The sequence below is a fragment of the Micromesistius poutassou genome, assembly GCF_964030765.1.
Source record: "Micromesistius poutassou genome assembly, chromosome: 1".
Taxonomy (NCBI): Eukaryota; Metazoa; Chordata; class Actinopteri; order Gadiformes; family Gadidae; genus Micromesistius; species Micromesistius poutassou.
The window spans coordinates 5,987,356-6,009,504 of record NC_140271.1 but is presented as its reverse complement, the minus strand read 5'-3'; the positions used below and the strand labels follow the sequence as shown (position 1 = coordinate 6,009,504).

At 53.0% G+C, this 22,149-nt stretch overlaps 1 protein-coding gene across 1 annotated transcript; it reads right to left on the bottom strand.

Annotated features, from left to right (window-relative positions):
* Positions 1 to 112: 112 nt before the first annotated feature.
* On the bottom strand, positions 113 to 20,969 carry sgsm3 (small G protein signaling modulator 3). The gene is made up of 21 exons (XM_084488921.1): positions 20,826 to 20,969; positions 16,261 to 16,351; positions 13,874 to 13,959; positions 12,506 to 12,569; positions 11,136 to 11,353; positions 10,430 to 10,537; positions 9,840 to 9,983; positions 9,043 to 9,238; positions 8,296 to 8,441; positions 7,456 to 7,677; positions 6,466 to 6,648; positions 5,944 to 6,099; positions 5,783 to 5,837; positions 5,505 to 5,554; positions 5,100 to 5,252; positions 4,821 to 4,891; positions 3,639 to 3,687; positions 2,855 to 2,940; positions 2,299 to 2,421; positions 1,307 to 1,367; positions 113 to 1,130 (listed from the first exon to the last, which is right to left on the bottom strand). Exons 2-21 carry the CDS (start codon positions 16,265 to 16,267, stop codon positions 1,047 to 1,049), a joined length of 2,262 nt encoding a protein of 753 aa, XP_084345047.1. The 5' UTR covers positions 16,268 to 16,351; positions 20,826 to 20,969; the 3' UTR covers positions 113 to 1,046.
* Between the last annotated feature and the right edge of the window lie 1,180 nt (positions 20,970 to 22,149).

Below are 22,149 nucleotides of genomic sequence, written 5' to 3'. Positions count from 1 at the left end.
TCTGCTTCACACCAATGCAGAACCCGTATGACACTGAAAAGAACCAACACCACGGTATGTTGCACCATATATATTTTATCATCGTTAACATGTTTTTACATCGTATGTACAACAGAGAGGAACCGCATCCTGGTGACGTTTCGGTTACAGAAATAAAACATGATGGTTTCTTCAGAGCGGATAAGAGACTGAAGCCTCTTGAAGACGCTCTGAACAAGTGATGATGAGGAGGAGGTCCATCTGGAGTTGGGAGGTGAAGAAGAAAATTAAACCAAGTGGGATGGACTCTAGTTCTAACCGTCCAGCAGCAACAGGTCACCAGCGGAGCCACGTGTTCAGTTTGTGGGGTCGAGTCCCCCTGAGGCGGGGTCGAGTCCCCCTGAGGCGGGGCCTTCCCACGGCCCTCGGTCTGTCGGGAGACCAAGAGGAACTCAAACGGGATGGATCTCAGAATGAAGGCCGTGTGGGTCGCAGGATCCGATTGGTCCTCCAACGTGTCCCTGATCACATGGTCCACCTCAAGTCCAAACACACAGCGGCGGAAACCTCAACATGGAGTGAGCTCTCATTGGATGAGGGAGGAGGTGGAGTGAGCTGTGATTGGATGAGGGAGGAGGTGGAGTGAGCTGTTATTGGATGAGGGAGGAGGTGGAGTGAGCTGTGATTGGATGAGGAAGGAGGTGGAGTGAGCTGTGATTGGATGAGGGAGGAGGTTTTAAAGTAACAGTGTAGGGTCAGCAGTCACATCGTGTCCTCTAAGACGATAAATATAGAGACTAGAAGTTCTCCAGGAAAGGGCGGGTCTATCCATCGGAAAGGGGCGGGTCTATCTGTCAGAAGGGGCGGGTATGTCTGTTGGAAGGGGCGGGTCTGTCTGTCGGAAGGGGCGGGTCTGTCTGTCGGAAGGGGCAGGTCTGTCTGTCGGAAGGGGCGGGTCTGTCTGTCGGAAGGGGCGGGTCTGTCTGTCGGAAGGGGCGGGTCTATCCGTCAGAAGGGGCAGGTCTATCCGTCGCAAGGGGCGGGTCTATCCGTCGGAAGGGGCGGGACTATCCGTCGATGTCCCAGCTGAAGAGGTGGTGCTTCACCAGCATGTCCTGGACGCCCTCCTTCAGGGGCCGCTGCTCCTTCTCCTGCAGGTCAGCACAGGAGAACTGTCACTGAGTCCATATGGAACACGTTTTGTTAACATGTGATGAACTGTTACTGAGTCCATATGGAACACGTTTTGTTAACATGTGATGAACTGTTACTGAGTCCATATGGAACACGTTTTGTGATGGAACGTGTCAAAGCCAGTGGAGCTCACCTGCTTCCTGTCCGGCAGCTCGCAGTCTTGGGAGAGACTGAAGGCGAACTTGGAGAGAACCCTGAGGAGAGGAACAACACGATGAGACAGAACCCTGAGGAGAGGAACAACACGATGAGACAGAACCCTGAGGAGAGGAACAACACGATGAGACCGAACCCTGAGGAGAGGAACAACACGATGAGACAGAACCCTGAGGAGAGGAACAACACGATGAGACCGAACCCTGAGGAGAGGAACAACACGATGAGACCGAACCCTGAGGAGAGGAACAACACGATGAGACAGAACCCTGAGGAGAGGAACAACACGATGAGACAGAACCCTGAGGAGAGGAACAACACAATGAGACAGAACCCTGAGGAGAGGAACACGATGAGACAGAACCCTGAGGAGAGGAACACAGGATGAGACCGAACCCTGAGGAGAGGAACAACACGATGAGACAGAACCCTGAGGAGAGGAACAACACGATGAGACAGAACCCTGAGGAGAGGAACAACACGATGAGACAGAACCCTGAGGAGAGGAACAACACGATGAGACCGAACCCTGAGGAGAGGAACAACACGATGAGACAGAACCCTGAGGAGAGGAACACGATGAGACAGAACCCTGAGGAGAGGAACAACACGATGAGACCGAACCCTGAGGAGAGGAACAACACGATGAGACAGAACCCTGAGGAGAGGAACAACACGATGAGACCGAACCCTGAGGAGAGGAACAACACGATGAGACAGAACCCTGAGGAGGGGAGACAGAGGGGGAGACAGAGGGGAGGAGGGGGAGAGAGGGGGAGACAGAGGGGAGGAGGGGGAGACAGAGGGGAGGAGGGGGAGACAGAGGGGAGGAGGGGGAGACAGAGGGGAGGAGGGGGAGACAGAGGGGAGGAGGGGGAGAGAGGGAGAGACAGAGGGGAGGAGGGGGAGAGAGGGGAGAGGAGGGGGAGAGAGGGGAGACAGAGGGGGGAGGGAGGGGAGCCTCCTCACCTGAGCTCACACTTGATCTGCACCCAGCCCGGGCTGCGCAGGAAGGACCAGGGCTGGTACCACTTCTCCACCGCCGGCATGCTGGAGCACAGCACCTCCAGCCACAGGTGGAGCACCTGCTCACTGTGGGGGGGGGGGGGGGAGGGCAGCCTTAGTGACATCAAGTGGGCGTGTCCACCCAGATGCTGGGTAGCTCAGTCCACCAGCCTACCCCATGGAGGTGTTGCTTCTGTCCATCTTATATGTAGGTGGACACGCCCCCTTGTGATGTCACTAAGAAGGCTGATGTTCAACCTGCCTGACCTGGCTGACTCCTAACAGCTGCTGGTGCAATAGGGGCTCTTCAATGTCCTTTTGTTATGGAACGTTCTTTTTAAAAGTGCTTTGATCAAAAAAAAAAAAAAAACAGAAACGCAGCAACAACTAAATACAGTCTGCAGAAGTCTGACATAAACCCAACGACAAACAGCCTGGGGAGAGCAGAGAACACGCTGGACTACCGCTGCGCCCACCACTCCTGGCACGTGTGCGTGCTCATTTCTGGACCAGGACTTACTTGAGGCCGACGCAGATCAGGGACCTGAACTTGACGTCCATCTGGGTGTGAGCCACGTCGTGGCTCATGTTGACTGACTGCACCGCCTGGAGGGGAAGACAGAGGGCGACACACACATTTTTATAGCTTTTTATAGCTACTATGTGTAAAGAGTTCGCCGTTCAAAGCGGGATGTTTATTGAGGGGGAGGAGCCACGGCGGCCGTCGCGATCATAATTTCCGGTCAGTGCACCACGGAGTGTTGGATCTGGAACAACACTGACATTAGTGAGAGCGGATAGTGAACTACGTTTAAGTGTCCTCATGGAAGTATGGATATCAGAACACAGCACATATATCTATCCATCAGTAGTTTACGCTACATGTGAACCTCCTAAAATGGCGCCATTTGATTGGTTCGCTATCTCGGGATATTGGGCGATATCCCGAGATGGAGATCTCAAACTCAGGATATTGTTTTCATCACGCGTGATGGTCGTCTCGTCATGCTAATAAAAACAAATAAATCCCGGCAAAAAGTGCTATCTTGTTTATTTTTGAGGCTGTTGTCGTGTACTAAAACAATAGACTATTCACTTCGCCTTGGGTGAATAATTGTTAAATATCCTTCACTCAGCCCTTAGTTATGATTTGGTTTGCTTTATGAAGCGTTATTCCAATAAAACATCTGCTTTAACCAAATGAACAGTTTCAGTAACAAAGCCCACGTCAGCTACTGCACATATCAGGTCTGGATCTGACTCCGTTCTAACGCCTGGGAGAGCATCATGTGTAGAGCACTCACTCTGTAGAGCAGCTCCTCTGGAGTGAGAACCTTCCCGTCTTCATCCAGCCTGCAGGAGGAGGACAGAGCAGCATGTTGACCAGAGCAGCACCACCACGCTATAACCCCTCTACCACCACCATGCTGTAACCCCTCTACCACCACCACCACGCTGTAACTCCTCTACCACCACGCTGTAACCCCTCTACCACCACCACGCTGTAACCCCTCTACCACCACCACCACGCTGTAACTCCTCTACCACCACACTGTAACCCCTCTACCACCACCACCACAGTGTAACCCCTCTACCACCACCACCACCACAGTGTAACCCCTCTACCACCACGCTGTAACCCCTCTACCACCACCACCACAGTGTAACCCCTCTACCACCACCACCACAGTGTAACCCCTCTACCACCACCACCACCACAGTGTAACCCCTCTACCACCACCACCACCACAGTGTAACCCCTCTACCACCACCACCACCACAGTGTAACCCCTCTACCACCACCACAGTGTAACCCCTCTACCACCACCAGTGTAACCCCTCTACCACCACCACCACGCTGTAACCCCTCTACCACCACCACCACCGTGTAACCCCTCTACCACCACCACCACCACAGCGTAACCCCTCTACCACCACCAGTGTAACCCCTCTACCACCACAGTGTAACCCCTCTACCACCACCACCACCAGAGTAACCCCTCTACCACCACCACCACAGTGTAACCCCTCTACCACCACCACCACCACCACAGTGTAACCCCTCTACCACCGCCACCACCACAGTGTAACCCCTCTACCACCTCCACCACCACAGTGTAACCCCTCTACCACCACCACCACCACAGTGTAACCCCTCTACCACCACAGTGTAACCCCTCTACCACCACCACCAGTGTAACCCCTCTACCACCACCACCACCACCACCACAGTGTAACCCCTCTACCACCACCACCACCACAGTGTAACCCCTCTACCACCACCACCACCACAGTGTAACCCCTCTACCACCACCACCACAGTGTAACCCCTCCACCACCACAGTGTAACCCCTCTACCACCACCACCACAGTGTAACCCCTCTACCACCACCACCACAGTGTAACCACTCTACCTGTCAGGTACCAACCACATGCTGTCACCCAGGCGGGGATATGACCTCATGATGAGAGAGGGGAGAGCGTACCTGTAGGTCTTACACAGCACCAGCCTGGAGTAGACCGAGTTAAAGTCTCTCTCCACCTCCCGGCTGGCTGCCTGGAGAACCACACACACACACACAGAACCATCAGAGATGACACTGTTTATTGACCCGTCAGTCACTCAAAACAACAATCAGGTCAACACACACACACACACACACACACACACACACACACACACACACACACACACACACACACACACACACACACACACACACACACACACACACACACACACACACACACACACACACACACACCTCCTCGATGAAGAGCCAGGGGTGGCAGGGCCCCCCCAGGATGGAGGGCTTCTTGAGGCCGTGCTGGAAGATGTTCTTGAGGGCGGGGCAGAGGGTCCCGCGGGCCAGGTCTGTGACCGCCGCCGTCACCGCGTCATCCCCCGCCAGGGAGTACTGGGGGGGGGGGGCGTTACAACAACAACAACAACAACAACAGCCTCCGTCACCGTGCTGCCCCCCGCCAGAGAGTAGTGGGGGAGGACATTACATCATCAACAACAAACTCCACCACAGGACATGGACACGGGACAGCGACATCACGTATAATATATATAGTAGAGCATTAAAAAGGACTAATCAAACTGTTATAATGTCTATTCCTGTTGTACTCATCCAGTCCAGTCAGTGGCTGGACGTTATGCTCACCTCTTTACTCCTCTCGTCCAGGATCTCCACGAACTTGGCTGGGAACCAACCTGGGTACACACACACACACACACACACACACACACACACACACACACACACACACACACACACACACACACACACACACACACACACACACACACACACACACACACACACACACACACACAGTGAAAAGTGAGGCAGAGAGTGAAAAAACTGCAAACTGCGTTTGTCTCACTTCCTGTGCCACTGCTGATGTGTTGCTGCTCAGACAGACAGACAGACAGACCCACCTCTCAGGCCGTTGAGCTCGCCCACCCAGCAGTGCTCGTCCTTCTGGGACATGATCTGAGAGAAGAGAGCGCGTGAACCTCGCAGTGTGTGTGAGGTTAGAGTGTGTGTGACGGTCTCAACGTGTGAGGACGACAGAGTGTGTGTGTGTGTGGTCGCTCACGGTGATGATGTCATTCTTCCTGAAGCCCAGCTCGTCGTCGTCATGGCGCTCGAAGTCCAGCAGTGCCTTGGCCCGTCGCCGGCGGTTACGGGACACCACCAGGAAGTTCTCGTGGTCCCGCTGGTGGCTCTCCATGGAGTAGTCCGGGGTCAGGTCCTGGAGAGACCGGAGAGAGACACAGTCAACCACAGTCAACTGTCTTTATACATGGAGGGGTCAGGGGTCAGGTCCTGGAGAGAGACGTTAATGTCTTTATGCATGGAGGGGTCAGGGGTCAGGTCCTGGAGAGAGACGTTAATGTCTTTATACATGGAGGGGTCAGGGGTCAGGTCCTGGAGAGAGACGTTAATGTCTTTATGCATGGAGGGGTCAGGTCCTGGAGAGAGACGTTGAGGTCTTTATACATTATATTGATGATATGTCAAAGGGGCTTCATTTATTCTCTATCCCGGTCATTCCCTCTGATGCCCCATCAGCCCCCCCCCCCCCCCCCCCTCCACCCATCAGGCCCCCCCCCCTCACGGTGTTGGAGTGGTGAGGGTCCAGGCAGTGGAAGTGGTCGGCGCTGCTGCCGATGGCCTCGCGCAGCGCTGCCACCAGCTCCGTCTGCTTGATGTTCTTGGCCTTCAGGGCGTCGGCCTCGTCCTCGCCCCACAGCAGGGAGCTCAGCGTCGACTTCCTGCGCAGGGACTGGCGCCGCACCGCCTGCAGGACACACACAACACAACGCTGAGAGGACTGGTCCACGCTACACAACGCTGAGAGGACTGGTCCACGCTACACACAACGCTGAGAGGACTGGTCCACGCTACACAACGCTGAGAGGACTGGTCCACGCTACACAACGCTGAGAGGACTGGTCCACGCTACACAACACTGAGGACTGGTCCACGCTACACACAACGCTGAGGACTGGTCCACGCTACACAACGCTGAGAGGACTGGTCCACGCTACACAACGCTGAGAGGACTGGTCCACGCTACACACAACGCTGAGAGGACTGGTCCACGCTACACACAACGCTGAGGACTGGTCCACGCTACACACAACGCTGAGGACTGGTCCACGCTACACACAACGCTGAGAGGAATGGTCCACGCTCCAAAACGCTGAGAGGACTGGTCCACGCTACACACAACGCTGAGAGGACTGGTCCACGCTACACACAACGCTGAGAGGACTGGTCCACGCTGCTCCACCAGACCCCCTCCTACATCTCCTGATGGCTCCTCTCTGGGGGCCCTATGGCTGTAGGGGCCCTATGGCTGTAGGGGCCCTATGGCTGTAGCTCAGGGGCCCTATGGCTGTAGGGGCCCTATGGCTGTAGCTCAGGGGCCCTATGGCTGTAGCTCAGGGGCCCTATGGCTGTAGGGGCCCTATGGCTGTAGCTCAGGGGCCCTATGGCTGTAGGGGCCCTATGGATGTAGTCCAGGGGCCCAATGGCTGTAGGGGCCCTATGGCGTTGACGGGCCCCTGTGACCCCTGTGGCCCCGGCTCCAGCGGGTACGGACCTTGTTGAGGGTGGCGGTGTTGACGGCCCCGTTGCTGAGCTGCTCGTTGAGGATGTAGGCCAGGTGCTTGTGGCGGTGGGCGTCCAGAGTGTCCTGGGACAGGGCGCCCGTCAGCCTCATGGCCTCCCCCAGCACGGCCGGCCCGTCCCGCAGCTGGCTGGGCAGGTCCGACAGCGTGTTGAAGATGGAGGCCGAGTTCTCCGAGGCCACTAGCTCCTCCTCCTGGTGCGGGGCGGGGTTAAAGGGGCGGGGTTAAAGTATGCGTTTAGGCTGATGATGGTTGACTCATCGTTAGCCTCAAAGGATAATTGCCTAAGTCGTATTTTGGCCAAATTGGGCTTTCTGCCTAACTCTCCTCTCCTAACGCTGCTGAGTCACTGGCTAGATGTAGATATTGGCTTCATCTGGTCCTTACTGTTGCAGTATAAATAACAAAAACACATGTTTGCCAAAAAATTTTTTTTTTCTGAAAACCTTAGAAGATGACTTGGGCAAATATGCTATGAGGCTAACGAAATAGTACTACAGCTTTATTGTCAAACGACAGGGAATGTGGTTGTCAAACTAAGTATCTTTGATTTAAACGAATTAATCTAAAGACAGGGATACAGGAACATTTAACACAGAAGGCCGTTAACAGATGTTAACATAATGTCTCAATTAGCTTTAGTTCATCTCATTCTAATCAGGTATCTCAAATAGTGCAGGACGGCTTTTATAATTTATTTCCTCTCTTTCTTCGATGTCTCCTTGTTGCACTCAAGATGGCGGCAGAACCCTCCCACCGACAGACCCTCTGGGACCCTCTGGGACCCCGGGCCGGGGGGGGGGGACCCCTACCTTGATCTTGAGCATGCCCAGTGTGACCTGGAAGAGGACCAGGGAACCCTGGTAGAACAGCAGGTCCCAGATCCTCAGCAGCAGCCGGATGTCCACCACACTGGCAAACGACGTCAGGAACCAGTGGAGCGTGATCAGGGACAGCTCTGAGGACAGAGGAGAGAGGACAGAGGAGAGAGGAGAGACAGGGGGTCAGACCACAAACCTTCTAGGGACAGGAGACGAGGGGTTAGGGTTAGAGACACACAGGGACCAAGACCTCTAGGAGACCAGGACCTCTAGGAGACCAGGACCAGGACCTCTAGGAGACCAGGACCTCTAGGAGACCAAGACCAGGACCTCTAGGAGACCAGGACCTCTAGGAGACCAGGACCAGGACCTCTAGGAGACCAGGACCTCTAGTAGACCAGGACCAGGACCTCTAGGAGCCCAGGACCTCTAGGAGACCAGGACCAGGACCTCTAGGAGACCAGGACCTCTAGTAGACCAGGACCAGGACCTCTAGGAGCCCAGGACCTCTAGGAGACCAGGACCAGGACCTCTAGGAGACCAGGACCTCTAGGAGACCAGGACCAGGACCTCTAGGAGACCAGGACCTCTAGGAGCCCAGGACCAGGACCTCTAGGAGACCAGGACCTCTAGGAGACCAGGACCTCTAGGAGACCAGGACCAGGACCTCTAGGAGACCAAGACCAGGACCTCTAGGAGACAGGACCAGGACCTCTAGAAGACAGGAGCAGGACCCACCGATGTCGTGCTCCTGCAGCAGGCGGTCCAGGGCGGGGAGGTACTGGACGATGAGCTGCCGGAGGACCCTCTGGTCCGTCTGCACCCCCAGCAGGGTGGAGGAGAAGTAGGAGGGCGGGAGGAGGTCCTCCATCAGAGCACACATCATCCACAGCACGTCCTCCTCCTCCAGGAACAGCAGGAGGCAGGAGACCACCTGGGGGGGGGGGGGGTGGGGGAGGTTAGGACTGGGAGCGGTTCTGTGCTGCTCCACTGGAGGAGCAAGGCATTAAAGCAGCCCGGGTTAGAGGTTCCCCTCCCACCGGGCCGCACACGCTCTGACTGCAGCACACCGAATTAACCCCTCTACCGGAGCGGAGCGCTCTGCTGCCAGCCCGCCGAGGCAGGAACCCTGTGGTCATGTTGTGGTCATGTTGTGGTCATGTTGTGGTCACGTTGTGGTCACGTCGTGTTCACGTCGTGTTCACGTCGTGTTCACGTCGTGTTCACGTCGTGTTCCTAGCAGCCAGACTCCGGTCCTTTAAGGGTCTGGTCCGCTCTGTGACAGAGCTGCTGCAGTGCAGCATTTGCCGTGTTTAATGAGGTCTGATCGATAGGTGAGCTGCTGTGACAGCGTGAGCAAGAAAGACATTTGAAGACCCACATCGTTGTGTGTAAACTTCTGCATGATGACATTGATGCAGATATGTTGAAGAAAATTAAAAAGAGTGGGAGTGTGAGTGTGCCCGCATATAGGTGTTCGGATAGGTGTGCATGTGCATATAAGTGAGTGAGTGAGTGAGTGAGTGAGTCCTCACCATGCCGGTGCCCTGGCAGTAGCCCACGTCGGGGTAGAGCCAGGCCAACCCCCGCAGCACCCTCCGCAGCCGGGGGACCCCCACGCTGCCCAGGGCCGTGAAGCAGGCGTTGGAGGGCATGGTCCGCAGCAGGTCCTTCTCTATCTGGGGGTCACAGGGTCGGAGGTCAACCGGGGGGGGGGGGGCACAAACAGTAACGGAAGGGGGCTGAACAGGGGGCAGGTCGGGTGAGGGTATGTCCGGGTTTCATCCCCAGCGTCGGCAGTAGGAGTGTACCCATATGAGAGACATCCAGCCCCTACCTGCTCCCTAACGACTGAATGCAGGCGTGTTCATTATTGTCTCTTTCTAACACGTCTGTACTGCTAATAAAGGCAACAGGTTGAGTGTCAAGCTGCTAGTGTTAGCAGCTACACAGCGTGGTGCCTGTTTGCTAGTGTTAGCAGCTACACAGCGCAGTACCTGTTTGCTAGTGTTAGCAGTGACACAGCGTGGTACCTGTTTGCTAGTGTTAGCAGCTACACAGTGCTACACAGCGTGGTACCTGTTTGCTAGTGTTAGCAGCGACACAGCGCTACACAGCGTGGTACCTGTTTGGACGTGCTGCTGTCATCATTGGAGCCGTTCTTGACGATCTCTTTGTAGGAGATCTCGGAGGTCCTCTTCTTCTGCAGGGCCCCGGAGAAACGCATCCACAGCTGGACAGACAGACAGACAGACAGACAGACGGGCCGTTTGGGTCGTTAGTGGGTCATGGGAGGGGACTGGGTGAAACTGTTCCTGATTGAGTTGGTTTAATACTACAGGTGTGTGAGGGCGGGGTCTACCTGCGGCCTCATGCTGTAAGGCCTTTAATCACTACAGGTGTGAGAGGGTGTGGTCTACATACAGGTGTGAGAGGGCGTGGTCTACCTACAGGTGTGAGAGGGCGTGGTCTACCTACAGGTGTGAGAGGGCGTGGTCTACCTACAGGTGTGAGAGGGCGGGGTCTACCTACAGGTGTGTGAGGGCGGGGTCTAACTACAGGTGTGTGAGGGTGTGGTCTACCTACAGGTGTGTGTGAGGGCGGGGTCTACCTACAGGTGTGTGTGAGGGCGGGGTCTACCTACAGGTGTGTGTGAGGGCGGGGTCTACCTACAGGTGTGTGAGGGCGGGGTCTACCTACAGGTGTGTGTGGGCGTGGTCTACCTACAGGTGTGTGTGGGCGTGGTCTACCTACAGGTGTGTGTGGGCGGGGTCTACCTACAGGTGTGTGAGGGCGGGGTCTACCTACAGGTGTGTGAGGGCGTGGTCTACCTGGGGCCTCATGCTGTGCGGGATGCCGCCCAGCACCAGGGAGCGCAGCCGGTCGGAGCGGGGCAGGTCGGGGGCGATGACGTCCCAGGTGAGGTCGCCCACCGCATGGTTGTGGGTGAACTCCAGGTGGGCCTGCCAGCGGAGCCGCTGCTGGGGGTCCTCGCTGTGGGGGGACCCACTCTGGGGGGGGCCCTCGCCGCCCGGCCCCTGCACGCCCTCTGGAGGGGGGGGAGGGTTGTTATTGGTTGGTTGGACTGGTTTTGATTTGGGCTAATGTTTTATAGATGGCTACAGGTCAGCCTCAGAATGGACCCTCTCCTAAGAACCTGTTCCGCAGGTTACCTGGACTATGGATGAATCAGTCTCTGAAGAAACACGTGTGTAGAACAATACGACCACAGTGGACAACATCTGGGACTATTTTCAAGATTAGTATTATTTTTATACATTACATTTTATACATACAAAAGTACATTGAATTTAGCTGAGGTTATTAGCAAGTCTGGCCAACCTTGAGCATATTTCCAGTGTTGGTATGAACAAGTAAACTGTGAATGGACTGCATTTATACAGCTCTATTCTAACCAGTAGCCACTCAAAGCTCTTTACAATACTGCCTAAAATTCACCCATTCATGCACACATTCACACCGACGGCGGAGTCAGCCACGCAGGGCGACAGCCAGCTCTGAGGTATAGGGTGAATGTGTTGAGTAAGGTAGGGGTGAGGCTGTGAGACTGCGGTATTAGTGAATATGACATTATAACTATGGTGTAGAGAGGGAGACTGAGAGGTAGGTTAAACAAAGCTCAGCGGCGCCTCCGGGCTCCGTGTGGAAGCCGAGGGAACAACGTCAGGACTGGAAACGTCAGTGAAACTTTCAGCTGATATCCAAACAAACTGCAAATAGCTGTACACCCAATTATGCTAAACTAGGCTCATGAAACAGACTTTACACAGTGAGTCACAGGGCGGAGAAGATTGGCATTCCGTGACTGAACACTTTAAGCTGTTTTTCAAATTACAGTCCCTCCCTCCAAATCTGCCTTTATGTAAATGGGTTGTACTGCTTTGCCTCTAGAAGTTCTGAATGACACAACGAGAGCAATTTGCTCTTTAGAGCGAGTTATTGCCGTGAGCACGTGTTTGCATGCACGCGTCGCTGCATGCGTTCCTGTGTGTGTCTGCAGTGTGTGTGTGTGCGTGTGTCTGCAGGCATGTGTGTGTAGGCGTGTGTGTGTGTGTGTCTGCAGGTGTGTGAGTGTGTGTGTCTGCAGGCATCTGTGTGTGTGTGTGTGTGTCTGCAGGTGTGTGAGTGTGTGTGTGTGTGTGTCTGCAGGCGTCTGTGTGTGTGTTTGTGTGTACATTACCTCGGTTCTCAATCTTGAATCCAAACTCATCATAGCGGAGTTCTGCTCCCTCTGATGAGTCCTTCTGTGGAGACAGAGGAGACAAGGACCGAGGAGACAGAGGAGACAGGACAGAGGAGACAACAGGAGGTGAGGAGAGCGGCGTGCTGTGGACTGGGCCGTCATCAGATGAAGACAGATCTCTAGATGTTATGCTGAGTGACACTGCATCGTCCCTCTGGGATTAATAAAGTACATCTCTTCGTATCTCAGGGAGAGAAGCACATCTTCATGTTGATGCTTTTTTAATTATGCAGAATTGTATTTTTTGATTGATTGATTATGTTTAAGTGGCCCATCCCACACAGGATTACAAGACGCCGATATAACTACACAATGTGAGTACACAAATACATCTGACACCGGATAAACACATTAAATATAAATGGACACATTCCTCCTAGACCACGCCTTTTCAATAAAGTCAGCAACTATTGTTTTGTGAAATAATGCTATATTTACAACAAAAGTAGGATATACCAAATGTATTGTCCGTAAACTATCATTTACACATCCATGGAATTACAATTCTTCTGTACGCCATCGATACATCAGGATACGCTTCAGAATGCAGAATAGGGGCCGGGTTCACTTGTTACCGGAAGGTCGCTAGTTCAATCCCCGAAGTGTTGAGGTGTCGCTGAGCAAGAAACAGCACCCTGACTGCTCCTGACCCGCCGGCTGTCGCCCTGCGTGGCTGACTCCACCGTCAGTGTGTGAATGAGTGCATGAATGGGTGAATGTGAGGCAGTGTTGTAAAGCGCTTTGAGTGGCCGCTGGTTTAGAAAAGCGCTGAATAAATGCAGTCCATTCACAATTCAGAGCAGCAGCGTAGCTGCTCAGTCCATTGGATCAAATACACCTTTAAAGTAGGACTCCAACTAGTTTTCCTCTGATGTCTCTCAAACCTCATTCTGATCATGCAATATTCTTAATGCATTATTAAAGTGGGTATCACAATAAGGCCATTACTTGTTTTCTTGATGATCAAATACCATTCAAAGACAATTAACGGTATTGATGGATTGGCCGGCCCTGGCTGGGCCAGCAGCTGTGTGCAGAGCCAACACAGCGGAGGTCAATCTGACCGGAGACCCGCCGCGTGGGCTCCTTCAGTATGAGCACATGAGTTTCTACTGAGGCTGTTGGCTAGCTGTCAGCCGATACAAGCACTTTGTCTACCCCCTGCATCATAAATAACTCATGCTGAAACATATTTGTACTGTGATGCAGGTCAAAGCAGTGGTTTTCCTGTTTCAGTTTCCTGTTATGTAAATGGGCCTGATTCGCCCGGCAGCTTCTGGGTTCATGAATAAACCAGGTGCTCACCTGGTGGTACCTGGCCAGAATGTCCTGGGGCCACATGCTGGGCGTGAGGGCAGAGAAAGGGCCCCCCGGGGCCGGGGTGTAGCTGCCTGGAGCAGGAGGTAAACAGAAGCTAGGAGGTAAGACATGACATAATGAAACATCACTTGTTTTTAGGACACTTCGGCCAGGAAAAATTCATGGGAAGATACCGGCAGAAAAGTAATACATTCAACAAAGGAAACAAAGGGGAGGGGGAGGGACCATCGAGGAGAGAGTTAGGATTGGTCACGGCTGGCGTCAGCCATGGCGGGAGAGAACGAGTTAATTTGCAATTAGGGATCAACCGATATTATCGGCCGATATTTTAGTTTTGGACGTGTATCGGTAACAGACGTTTTATTTTTTAGCATGCATTTGAAAATATCACTGCACGCAATTAGATAACACTATGACCAATCAGAAGAATACAAGGGATGACGTATCCAGACCAGCGGAGCTAACCAATAGATAAGACTCTTGCCGTATCTGGTAGGGCTGAACGATTAATTGCATTTGCAATAATATCGCAATATGACAAAACAAGATTTTCTAACCGCAAAGGCTGCGATTTGATTGGTCACGTGACTTGCGAGTGAGCCGAGCGGAGCAAAGCAGTGCAGGCAGGGAGAGACGCTGCGCTTTAACCTGCTGCACAATGGCCTCAGGCTTGTCAGAAGAGCGCACAGCTGAAAGTTTGGTACCAAAGAGGGGCGGCACATCAGTTGTGTGGAATTATTTTGGCTATAAAAAAGACGATGCTGCGCAACGTCAGGTATTGTGCAGAACGTGCCTACTGTTACCTCACGAGGTGCCTGCCAACCGTCCCGGATTGTGCGGGACGTCCCGTATTTCGGGTGATTTTGATTCGTCCCGTATGGGACAGCTCCTGTCCCGCATGGGACAGCTCCTGTCCCGCATTTTGATCACAGCCTCGTCGGCCTTGAAAAAAAAAAACACCTCAGTGCACCAAATTAGCCGGCCGAGACCTCGCTAAAGAGGTGGTCTCGGTTCGCTTGAGATGTGAAAGCGAACGCACCTCGGTCCGATCCAGTTCTAAAAAGCATACGCCTCTTTGGACGTAACAGGCACCCGCTCAGCCGCGCGCATTATGGGAATTATTGTTTGATTAGCAGTAACAGCCAGGGACGTGCATAGGAGTTTTGAGGGGCAGGTGCCGAATTGTTAAGGGGGGGGGGGGGGGGGGGGGGTTGCGGACGAGCGCTATTGTTGACGGGGGGGTTTGATCGCAGACGAGCGCTATTGCGGGCGCGATTGTTGACGGGGGGGGGGGGGGGGGGCGTTCGATCACGGACGCGATTGTTAAAGAACACTCAGAGGGCACTTTTTAATACAAGGCAAAAAGGGCAGGGGCTCAAGCACCCCTAGGGCCCTATGTGTGCACGTGCCTGGTAACAGCACATTGTCGGACCGTCGGGTGAAAATGAGTCGTGGCTCAACATGGAGCAAAGAGGAGACGGAATGTCTATTGGATATTTGGGCAGACAAGTTGTGCTCTCACGAGAACTCTGGATTTCCAGGGTAGTATCGCCTCCAAATATCGGCTCAAGAAAATCGGTATCGTATTGGCCCCAGTTCAGACCTCGTGGCTACAGTGCAAATCCAAACTATCTCAACACTTTTCAGTGAGAGAGAGGAAGGGAGGCGTCTCTAGGTCCAAGGGGAATCTATACTAATTCATTCTAAATTTACAACTAATTATACAAACAAGGTTAATATAATGTGTATATCATTCTATATTATGATTAATGTTTCCACGACAGAACATGAACAAACACATAGCACTATGTGTCCAAAGGCTTCAGTAAACCTGATTCCAAGCCTCCTCCTATGACGTGTGAATGCATCTCTGCCCAGCCGAACGTCTCGTGAGGTCAGGGGCGGGGCTGTCCCTGCCATCAGTCAATGACATGTTTCTGAAGAAAGCCCGCTTCACACCATCGTTACCACGAGGACAGCAAACGTCAGACAGACACCAGCGGTCACACTGATCTCTGCACACTTTGTGTCCTCTGGACACTTTGCTGTCCATGGTTCGTTGTTTATCCATTTCATTTGATATTTTTAACTCATTACAGGGTCATGACACGCAGAGGATCCAGAATATACTTGGTTTTTAATCAATGATGTATTATTTTTAAGGGCTTTCATGGCATTACTGGATACACAAATCAATAGATCCTGGGCAAATTTGTATTAGTATTTTTGTAAAAGGTTCAATAATAAAATGAGGTCCCGAGGCTATTCAGTAAACATTGGGGCTTGAGCCAATGTCCCGTGGAAAAGGCTTCTGACTAAAAGGTTAATAGAATGAATAATTCAGCGCCACAGTGCAGAGGTGTGGTAATTACCTGACATGCTGCTGGCTGGCAGGCTGATGAGCAGCCTCTGGTAGAGAGAACAGTCCACTGGAGGAACAGAGCTCAGCACACACACGCCTCGCTGCAGACACAGGAGGGTGGAGGGGGTGGTGGAGGGGCGGAAACACAGGAAAAGTACTAATTAGTCTCAATGTCAGGTATGAGAAAACAATCCAGTTCATTGGATGCGGTCGTCTGAGTGGCACATGAAGACAGTTTATCAGTTGTCCTAAAACATGAATCGATCAGATTGTTGTTCCAAAAAGGTCATGAACATCGAGAAGGAAAATCTAAATCTCAATAGTAGAAGAATCCACAGAAAGAGAGTGAGATGAACAGAGAGATGAACAGAGGGTTCTGTTGTGGCAGTCACAGCAGATCTCATAACCATATGACTCCAGCCTTGTTCTGAGCAGATAAATATAGAAACAGGCCATCTCTAGGGATCAGTCAGTCTTTTATCTGTAAGATTTGATTGTGTGCTCTGGTATGAGCAGACACCCAGGGCACCAGTTCTTTAAGACGTCAACATTTTGGTACAATTCAATAGTCAACACATATTTCCCAAAACCGGCCATAGAGAGAATACTGACGACCACCCAGAGAACGCTGCTTCTAGACTAGTGATCCACCGATATATCAGCCATACACTAGAGAACACTGACGAACACCCAGAGAGCGCTGCTTCTAGACTAGTGATCGGCGATGTTTACGTGTATCGGCATTGGCCGATTTTTTTTGCCAATGTTTTTATTTTTTTTATTATATATTTTTAGTATAGCAGTATCGGCTCCAAATATCAGCTGAAGAAGATCGGTATCAGTCATCGGCAAAGGCCGATGAAAAAAAGAAATTGGTATCGGCCCTAAAGAATCCTTATGGGTGGATCCCTGATCCAGACCCTGAAGGGTTTAATCCAGACCCTGAAGGGTTCACGGACAAGCAGGAGATGAATGATGAGCAGCCTGGATCCTAGTAACCCTCATCCCAGTGAATATCTGCACTAGCAGACCTCCCCACATGGTGGACAGAAACGCTGCTGTGATGAATGTTGAACCCCGGGTTTAATTAAGGACGGCTCCCGTCAGGTCCCACATGACTAGAGGATAAACCCTCACTCAGTCAACGGTCTCTGTCCCCACAACGAATGGAAGGTTTAGGAAGGTTTGAAGCGGCCTGCTGTTGGCCTACATGCCGCCACCCCCCCCCCTTGCCGTGCCTCCTGGCTTTACTCCAAACCTCTAATTGATTCCTCATCTCTTCTAAGTCCTAAAGCCGTGCTCCACGCTGCACGCCTGCTACTGCGATGATTCACACGCTGGGAGACACGAGGTGAGATCCGCTCTGCCACACTTAAGATCATTAGCCCCGCGCTGCGTCGGCGGAGCCTGGTGGAGTGGATGGGCTGTGGACTGTGGACTGTGTGGTGTGGACTGTGTGGAGTGTGTGGACTGTGGACTGTGTGGTGTGGACTGTGGACTGTGTGGTGTGGACTGTGGACTGTGTGTTGTGTGGACTGTGGACTGTGTTGTGTGGACTGTGTGGACTGTGGACTGTGTGGTGTGGACTGTGTGGACTGTGGACTGTGTGTGGTGTGGACTGTGTGTGGTGTGGACTGTGTGTGGTGTGGACTGTGTGTGGTGTGGACTGTGTGTGGTGTGGACTGTGTGTGGTGTGGACTGTGTGTGGTGTGGACTGTGTGTGGTGTGGACTGTGTGGTGTGGACTGTGTGTGGTGTGGACTGTGTGGTGTGGACTGTGTGGTGTGGACTGTGTGGTGTGGACTGTGTGGTGTGGACTGTGTGGTGTGGACTGTGTGGTGTGGACTGTGTGGTGTGTGGTGTGGACTGTGTGGTGTGTGGTGTGGACTGTGTGGTGTGGACTGTGTGGTGTGTGGTGTGGACTGTGTGGTGTGGACTGTGGTGTGGACTGTGTGGTGTGGACTGTGTGGTGTGGTGTGGACTGTGTGTGGTGTGGACTGTGTTGTGTGGACTGTGGACTGTGTGTTGTGTGTTGGAGAGAATGTGTCAGTAAAGGCCCGTTTAAACCGTTGTGAAGCAGAGGGTTGTTGATCTCGCCTCACTGTTCACTGCTCTCTGATAAGAGGCCTGTCAAACAGAGGCCTGAGGCCAGGACCCACAGAGGCCTGAGGCCAGGACCCACAGAGGCCTGAGGCCAGGACCCACAGAGGCCAGGACCCACAGAGGCCTGAGGCCAGGACCTACAGAGGCCAGGACCCACAGAGGCCTGAGGCCAGGACCTACAGAGGCCAGGACCCACAGAGGCCTGAGGCCAGGACCTACAGAGGCCAGGACCCACAGAGGCCTGAGGCCAGGACCTACAGAGGCCAGGACCCACAGAGGCCTGAGGCCAGGACCTACAGAGGCCAGAACCCACAGAGGCCTGAGGCCAGGACCTACAGAGGCCAGAACCCACAGAGGCCTGAGGACAGGACCTACAGAGGCCAGGACCCACAGAGGCCAGGACCCACAGAGGCCAGGACCCACAGAGGCCTGAGGCCAGGACCCACAGAGGCCTGAGGCCAGGACCAACAGAGGCCTGAGGCCAGGACCAACAGAGGCCAGGACCCACAGAGGCCTGAGGCCAGGACCCACAGAGGCCTGAGGCCAGGACCTACAGAGGCCAGGACCCACAGAGGCCTGAGGCCAGGACCTACAGAGGCCAGGACCCACAGAGGCCTTGGCAGAGCTGGAGGTAAACAAACATTCGGAGCACACTTTATCAAGAGCAATTCACCACGAATTCTGATGCATGCAACAACCTGCGGAAACGTTGCAGCGTTCAGTTTGTTGTTTGTTTATTGTTTGTTTGTTGGCCCTGTTCACAGCACTGGAGAACACACCCATGGCCCACCTCACACCAGTGCAGGAACTGGTCCGTCAGTAGGTCCCACAGAAACACGTTGACCCATTTGATCACAGATGTATCTGAGTATACGTTTGCCCATATGCACCGATATGAATACCTGGTGTTGATTTATAATGTAATAAACTCTTTATAAACCATCTACTGTGGGGGTTGAACCTTTCACTGAACACATCGGCATAAACAAACACTGACAGTTCTGCATCATGTTCTGAAGCTTACTAGCTCCTCCCCCTCCCGGTTACTAGCTCCTCCCCCTCCTGGTTAGTAGCTCCTCCCCCTCCCAGTAAGTAGCTCCTCCCCCTCCCAGTAAGTAGCCCCTCCCTCTACAGTTTATTGGTTCCTTTAGAAGATGTTTTTATCGGCTATTTACCGCCTAATATCGATATTGGCATATAAAATCCAGTATATCCAGATCAGAATCTAATTTTCATGATTTTTTGGTGGCAACAACGTGAGTGAGCTAGATTCATAGATAATTACAGCGGGAAGGGACCAGGGCAGAGGGCTGCCTACTGCAGGGAATGGAACCCAGAACCCTTTGGACTGGGAGTCCACTACCACTACACACACACACGTCTCCATCCCCTCACCCTCCGTCACGACGACAGCATCAGTGAATCATGCTCCACACACACACACACACACACACTTCCCTGTTGTTTGTTTGTGTGCTGGAGAGGGAGGGAGGGAGGGAGGGAGGGAGGGCGGGCCTGCGCCACGTGTCACACACACACACCAGACTCCTGGTGTGTTCCAGATCGAACACCAGCCTTCTGAGTGGGGAACTCTCCCAGTTTTCTTGCAGCATTTCACGGAGACACGCCCCCTTTTGGTCACGCCCCCTCGGGGTTCTGATTTAAATGCTCCTACACACTTGATTACATTGCTGCTTTATCCCGGTCACCGATGTACGCAGTGCCCGTGTCTTGCTGTGCGTGCGATACAATATAAAGTTGTGTTGTTTGTTTTGGAGCTGGTTTTGCTGAAGAGGCTAATGTAGCTTAACCATAACGACGACCAGCCAATGACATGACACCATCACAAAGACCAACGGGAACGCTGGGAGTGCTACGAGACAGGAAATGACGTCACAAGTGCAACTCGGAAGGCGGGTGTCGGAGCCAAGGCATCTGGAACACACCATCAGTCCCAGTCCAGTCACACCATCAGTCCCAGTCCAGCCACGGGGGGTGACGCTGTGAACCACTGGACCCAGGAGAGGCAGAGACCCCAAGAAATAACCACTGGCTCTCTGTAACAGAGCTCCTCACCCCTCCTCACCCCCCAGGGAGGGGGAGGGGGAGGAGCTGCAACAGGTGACTCAGCCAGGAGCCAGGCAGGAAGTGGCATTAACTTTATTTAAGGATGGGGTGTGGTGGCTGGCACACACACACACACACACACACACACACACACACACACACACACACACACACACACACACACACACACACACACACACACAGGTGCATGCAGGTTATAACACATCTGTACTATTGCGTGTCGACGTCGGAGCCCACCAGCACCCTGGGGTGCCCGCAGCGGTAGCAGCTGTTGTGATGCTACTGCCGTCACCTGCCAACCATGCTATCAGCTGTTAGCCACAGGCTAGCGCTAGCTCCCGACGAGCTGCACCACAAGACGGAAAGGGGAGAAAGTGGGACTCACCGGGTCATCCCGTCAGTGTGGCCGGTCGGGGTGCAGCGGAGGCGGCTGGTTCTGGGGTCGAGGCGCGGTGCGGTGCGATGCCGCTCCGTTAGCGTCAGCAGCGAGCAGGTTATCTCCTGTTTGCGTCACACACCTGCTACACACCCCGTGTATCCCTCCGCCCTGACGCGCTCCGCGCTCCGGTCCGCACTACTTTATCACCGCACCTCCGTGTATCCCTGCGCCCTGACGCACTCCGGAACGCAGCACTTTATCACCGCACTCCCGTGTATCCCTGCGCCCTGACGCGCTCCGTGTGTAGAGCCGCGGTCCGCACTACTTTATCACCGTCTGTAGCGCGTCCAGTGGCGGATCACGATCCCGGAACTGAACTCTTTTCTCACGAATCCTTCCGCGAGGAAAACAAACGAATGACGTCAGCACACGGGGGGTGTGTCCTTGTTAGTTCCGTCAGTGATTCGGATGCTTTCAATCAATCAATCAATCATTAATGTAGTATTCATTCAATTAAGTGTTTTAGCGTCAAACATGTTTCAACAACAGCGTTTATTGATTATAAAATACTATTTAATTAGTTTCGGTGAACACAACCAATGACAGCGGGGAATGAGCCTGTAGTGTAAAAAGATACCGAATACCCAGATTGAAATCAATAATCAATAAACCACCTGGCTAATATAGTTATTGGCACCCCCTCCGAATCTCTTCATAGTTTACGGATTGATCGGTTGTTAGTTTATTTGAAGTTTAGGGTAGTTTATTTGCATTTATAATTAAGAAATTATACCATAGGCTCCATAAGCCTACATATACCTACCACCAGACATCCTAAAACCCATCTGCTCTAGACTATAAGGTTTATCTCATAATGAACATCTAATAACTTACATTTGCATCTCCTTCATATTCCACAGGTCTCCTGTTCCACCTCACTAGTGCAGCCTGATGCATCACGGTGAGTTCCCTGCGCGGCGCTGCGCCTCCACGAGGGGTCGTCGTTGTACAGGACGTCCAGCCTGCTCTGGACAGCTTCCATCACCTCAAACCAGGTCGAGGCACTCGCTGTCCGTTTCAATTAGTCTGTCTGATATCTATAGTGGTCTCTTTTGTCGTTATAATTATTCCAGGGGTTCCGGAACTAAATGTTGACCAAAAAAAAAAAACATGTCTTTGTGTGTGTGTGTGTGTGTGTGTGTGTGTGTGTGTGTGTGTGTGTGTGTATGCGTGCGTACGTGCGTGGGTGCGTGTGTTTGTGCATCTGTGTGTCTGTGTATGTGTATTTGTGTGTACGTGCGTGTGTCTGTGCTTATGTGCTTGTGTGTGT